This window comes from Phaethon lepturus, unplaced genomic scaffold (assembly GCF_000687285.1).
Source record: "Phaethon lepturus isolate BGI_N335 unplaced genomic scaffold, ASM68728v1 scaffold42025, whole genome shotgun sequence".
In the NCBI taxonomy this organism is placed as follows: Eukaryota; Metazoa; Chordata; class Aves; order Phaethontiformes; family Phaethontidae; genus Phaethon; species Phaethon lepturus.
Window position 1 is genome coordinate 1 of NW_010543357.1, and position 6183 is coordinate 6183.

A 6183-nucleotide genomic window follows, 5' to 3' on the forward strand; every position below is an offset into this window, starting at 1 on the left:
AGGGCAGCTTTACAAAACCCGTACTGAACCACAGCGGGAATTTTTGGGCCGTAACCGTTACCAACACGCACCGCTACGCAAACACGTGCTCGTGCATCCGTACCTGTGGGCTGCCAATAACACACCACCGCGTCTTCCCGCCCGTCCTGGGAATGAAACCCAGCGCGCGGGGGGGACCCCGCAGAAGCGGCACCTGCCACAGAGAGAAGTCCCGGCGCTAAACACGCCCGTGTGGTGGGGAGGCACTTCGTAAGACACCGCTCTCAACAGCGACGAGCGGAACCCGAAACCTTCCTTCCCGTCAGCACGGGCGCGCCGGGGGCTGGGGGCAGCCAGAGCCCTTCGACGGCCGCAGGAGATCCAGGCAGCCAGGGACCGCGAGAAGGTCTCGCTCCGTTCAGCGCTAAGACCTGTTGTAGGGACTAGACGTGTTTCTAAACAAATCCAATTATAATTCCTGAATCTATTACCAAAACAAGAAGCGACATAACAATGACTAAAGCATTACAGGGTTCATTATAGGGTTACATGAGGGAATGATCTCGGTGAAGTGCAAATGACTATAAAATTAGCAAAGTGCAGAAGAGATTACAGTTTGAATTTCTCATGGGGTGTTCACGGGGGAGCAGTTAAGGAAAGAAAAAAAAATTAGGCGCTAGAGAAAATGTTAATTAACTTTCCCTTTCGGTTCATATTCCACGCGTTAAGTTTTAGGTTGTTCTTAAAAGTGAATTTTAAACAATTAGTAATTCCCCCAAAGTAGAGGTATTGATTAGGAAAGGCTAAAGGTAGTGACCGATCTTGAGCATCCTTGAGCTTGAAAACGTCTATGAGGTTCAGAACTTGTGCTGTAGATAGGAACATACTTAACCTCTCGGGAAACCTAAGCCTCCCTAAAACCGCAAAGAAGCGTCTCAGTATAACCTCTGCTCTTAAGTTTGAACAGGAAAACTCTACAGCGACGGAAAAGACTACTATGGTAAGTTTTCGGTTTTGTTTTAAAAGGAGCGTACGGTTTACAAACATTTTAAAGCCCAGTACAACAACATCAGCGGCTCGGCTCAGTTATGTTTGACTCCAGTTTGCTAAAACGTACATTTACCTCTCAACAACAACAACAAAACAAAAGAAAAAAGAAAACCCGTGCACCAGCCTTGAGCCAAGGGAAAAGCTAGGGCCAACAGGCCACCACGTCTCACGCCACAGGACACGCACAGGAAAGATTTAAAGTGTTCCCGGGGCTGGAGCTGTGACCCGAGAGGGGCGGCCGAGCCGGAGCGGTGTCAGAGCACCCTGCCCCTCGCACACCTCCCCAGCCTGGGGCCAAAGGGTCTTTTTCAAATCCCAGGGTTATTCAACAATTTTCAGAAATCCCAGGAGGGAAACAAAAAACATAGCCTAAAAATACCACCGCCGCCTAAGACTGACCAAACGGACAGGAAAAACCGAGCGGCATTTACAACTAAAGCTACTGATGGTGGTTACGCTGGTGCCCGAAGGAAGACTAAAGTAAGAAGAGCAAGGGGAGCAGGCTGTACCCCAGGGCAGACCGCGGAGGAGCCGCAGAGGAACGCAGGCTTCTGCCGGTGAGCTCCCCGGCACATCCTGCCCGATTTCAGCACGCCAGGGTGCAAATAAACAGCCGGCGTGCCGCGGCGTAAGGCCGCCGCGAGAGCGCACGAGCCTCGCGAAGGCGGGGACCACACGCACTCCCGGAGACGACACACAGACGGCACCTCGGTCCCCAGGGCCGGGGTGGGCTTCAAGAAACACCCAAGCAGTGGGTGTAGCGCCGGATCCGCAGCCAGGAGCGGGCAGTCCCGTCCCCGATGGCCAGTTCACCACCCTGCTACCCAGCAAACCCCCCTGGGAACAACTCCCGAGAGCGGGTCACCAAAGCGCCTTAAGCCAAAAAGCACATTTTTGTAATCTGACAGCACGGCCTTGGTCTAGCGCGGTTCCTGACCCAGAGGAGCTTCTGCACAGACACCGAATTCCTCCACCGTGCAACCCAATTCACAGGGAAAGAACCCCGAGGAACAGTTATCAGATACGCGTCCAGGGCACACATGCTTTCAAAGGACAATATAGATAAAAAAGTGCTTAGGACTGAATTTAAAATGGAAGAAAAATCCCTAGAGAGCATTCTGATCACTCTCCCCGTGAAGTTCAAGGAACGCCTCCATTTTAGGCCAAAAAAATTAACATGTTTTAAAAGTGGCATAAGGGAAACTAACGGTGTCCCTTGGTCATCTTGCATTTTGTATGGCGACTGACCAAGTTTTCACTAACGAGTCTTAACGCATCAAGACTGCTGCAAACATCACAGGCGCTGCTGTCGAGGCGGGGCCTTTCCAGCGCGCAGCAGAACCCCCGAACGATCACGAACCTGCTCGACCACGCACCGGGGGTGCACTTGGAATGAACCTGATTCTGTTGCATTCTCCTTTTGAAACTGCAGTGCTTTTTGTTTTAAAACGATTTCTGTCAGTTATTTCAGCATTCTTTGAAACAACGGTCAGTGCTTCGCCACTTCCGACTCCCGCACGGGTAGGCAGCGCTGGGATTGCGCGGCGGCACCACGCTGCGAGGAGCGGGCGTTCAGGAGCACGTGGGAGCCGTTTTCGGAGTTCCTCAGGCTCGCTGTTCACGGGTACCCCGTCCCGGCAGGCCACCCTGTAAGATGACTGTCATGTCAGTAGGCTTCACTCTTTGATACGTCTCCTGGTTGTTAATCGTTCTGAGTGACTGGTTTCAACGCACATTTTAACATGCTACTCTGATTGCTCACCATCATTTGATTCTTTTGTCCTCAGAAGAAGAGCTCACTGGGTCTGCAAGCGCCGGGAGCTCTGGAAAGACGGACCGTTTCCTTCTGGGCACCTTCCCGAGGGCTAAAGCAATTCTGAAAAGTCCATCTCATCCGCACAGTTTAGATACTTTTGAAGGAACAGCCCTAATACTACTTCAAATTACTTTTACTCCACTACTGTTGATTTCAGACACCTTATACTGCAAATTCAAGAAGAGTTGATTTCAATGGATAAGACATTTCCTTTTCCCACTTAAAAAAATCATCTTTGTTCCTTTTTAACATAAGGATTTTTTACAAGTTACATTCTACAAGAACAAATGCTGGATCTAACGTTTGCAAATCTTTTGATACTCAAGTCAGCATCACGCTTTGGATCATGCGGTTGCAATAATTAACCCTCAAACAGCTTAGAAAGCACGCATCTGTTGAGCTCCCTGGAGTAGTTTACGCAGTTGAAGCGTAAGAATTAAATCTATAAGGCGACTTTGATTGTATCTCAGAAAGCATCCTGGAGAAAAATCCACTAGCAATTTGTAGAAGTATTCTCCACCAGTCAGCTACCAGACCTGCGAGGACTGCCATTATTTAACACAAGCAGGAGCGCTAAAAGTTATGCAAACAAGTAAATTGCATTAGAGCCTATTGACTGGGCAATTAACAGCCGTAAAGAGTCCTTAATGTCCTAAGAGTGCCTGTGTCAGGATGAAACACCGAGTATTGACACTAATGACCGCCCCACTCAGTAAAAGTTTAACCCATTCTTCCATGTAAGAGCCACGTTCAAGGTTTCACATGCCGGCGTTAGCCAACAGCTTACTTCCACAGAGCTGCATTTTTGCACAGCTTTGCTATTCTGGAAACCTCTCTGGGCTTAATTCCCATGGGCCACCTGGATTTAAAAACATTTGAAGAACCACGTTATTATGAAATGTATCATTTTGGCTATTAAAAATACTATACTGAAACGCGTGGACCACGGAGTGGGGCAGAACTCACAAAATGCCAGAACATGTGAATTTTGTAAAAAACCCCCACTTTTGACAGCTTGCAGTACTATGGAAATTTGACTAGAGATGTTAATACTTTTCACCGGCCTGGTGCTATTACAGAAATCCGTATGAAACCTCTGAATAGGCTGTACTGGTTTTGTGCAAGGACATCAGCACTTTAAATTTCCATTTTAACAGGTCCCCAGGCCATGACAGGCAACAGCAAACAGTGATCCAGCCCAGGCTGCAGGTACGTGCGGAACGTTAATTTGAAGTGCCAAAAGCTAGTGTGGTAGAAAGCACATTAACCTCCCGAAGTCACGGGCACTGCTCCAGCATACGGCCGCAGCAGCGGCTCCCGGTCGCGCGGGCGTCCCCACATCCTCTGACACAGCGAGGTGGGCTGCGTGGTGCGTCGCTGCAACGAGAAACGAACCTTTCTGCCAGGTTTCAACTGTTTTCCAAGAACTAATTTTGTTGAAGCTTCCCCCTAAAACATCAAAAGGCACTAAAAAAATGTTACCAGTGACAGATTGGCAAGATGTTCTTTAAAAATATATACTTTCTCAGTTTAGGGAGAGTTTCTCCCATTCCATCTCTACATATCTATCGGAAAACTATTGCCTCTATTATTTTTCCTACTAACTGTTAAAAAGAAAAATTGTCCCTTGATCGAGATGTTCAATGAACAAATGAACAGAGTAAAATAACTCCAAATCCTAACTGTAATATCGTATATGAAATCAAGACAACAAAAATAAAAGTTAATTAAAAAAAAGTTAATAAAAAAATAAAATAATAAAAAGACTAAATGCTTTTGTTCACAATATATGTGCTTGGTGGAATTTTCATCTTTTTTATTTGCTTAGGTAATGATAAATATAGCATTTACAAATGCATTTTAGTCTCAGCCCCTTTTCAAATTCCTGCGTAAAAATATGTGAAAAGCCGGATTAAGTTTGGTCTTTTGCTTGGCTCGAGGATAAAGCACGTGGTTTCTCTTGCAAACAGGCTTTAACCAATACCAGCTATTTCCAATGCACTTGGGGTTTGATTAGGATAAAAAGCGCGACAGCGAAAGGTATTTTTACACGTCGTGGTGTTTTAAGCTCCTTTCTGCGATCAGCCTAGTGTCTAATTTGCTTCAGAAAACCAAAGCCAGTCGTAGACTTGCTGCATAAAACACGAACTACGAGCCAAAGCTGCCCCTTCCAGTGGCCACATATGAAGCTAGATGTCAGTGCTCTGTTTGGGCACCTAAACACTGAACCACGTTATGTGAGGTAGACCAAAAATAAAAGTAATATCACATGTTAAAGGATGAATAGAAGAATTCGTTCCCCTCTCCTCCTCCGCGGAGCCCCGTCAGGCTTTGGAGTCCTCCTGCACACAGAGCTGTGAAATCGTCTTCTTAACGCGCAGCGCGGTCAGCCGCGCGGCGCCGTTGGCGTACCAGCATTCCCGCATGATCCTGCCCATTACTCGCAGCGCCTGCGAATCAGAAATTAAAAGAAGAGGTCAAGAATAAAACTGTCACCTCCTCCCGCTTTTCGTTTTTGACGTGCGATAGTGGAAGGTACGATGCAGCTCTCTGGAACGGTAATACCACAGCAGTACCACAAATTAAGACCTACATGGCAGAGGGCTCAGCATTTGGTGCGGAGACAGTTGCCCTGTATCGATCTGGGAGCTGAAAAAGAGCTAGACATCTGAAATTCATTTGCATTCAGGAGAGGCTGGGCATCGAGTTTCCTTCGTCTCGCTGAAAAATTCTCTCTTAATTTAAATACGCTTTGTAATAAACTGGAAAACTGCTTTTACCTCACAGCTTTGCCACTGGTTTGGAATATTTGGTCTGAGTCTCTGCTCACAAACTACCCTTCTCATATCTTCTATCGAAGGATCAGAAGGCACAACGTCATAGTAAGGCAACTGGTATTCCTCAGTCATTCCTAGGAAAGATTTAGTGTGTAGGTAACACAAAATCCAAAGTATCTGCTCCAGAATAAACTCCAGTTCTTTGTTTTTACCAGGGAGAACAGAGAAGCATTTGGGGCCACCTTGAAGACCTGCTCCCAACAGACTTGGGCCGCCACGTACCACCACGGTAACCGAGAGCGCAGGGGCAGGGACAGAGATCATTGCTTTTGTTTTATCTAAGCTAAAGGCGGCCTGGGTTGCAAAATGAACGGGCCCGAAACCTCACCTCCAACGGAGCACCTTCGGGCGATCTCCCAGTACACCAGCCCAAGAGAGTATATGTCTGCACGCTTGAAGGACTCGAAGATGTTCACGTTCATCACATCATCAAGTATCTCGGGAGCCATGTACCTTTGAAGTGGACAAAGGTCAGTTTGCCAGAGAGGCGGCACCAAGGGC

At 47.4% G+C, this 6183-nt stretch overlaps 1 protein-coding gene across 1 annotated transcript; it reads right to left on the reverse strand.

Moving 5' to 3' along the window:
• Positions 1-5169: 5169 nt before the first annotated feature.
• LOC104621768 (activin receptor type-1C-like) lies at positions 5170-6135 on the reverse strand (the record flags this gene model as incomplete). The annotated part of the gene is made up of 3 exons (XM_010288330.1): positions 5170-5295; positions 5626-5756; positions 6011-6135. Coding segments are annotated over 3 exons (382 nt in total), but the record flags the coding sequence as incomplete, so codon positions are not given.
• Between the last annotated feature and the right edge of the window lie 48 nt (positions 6136-6183).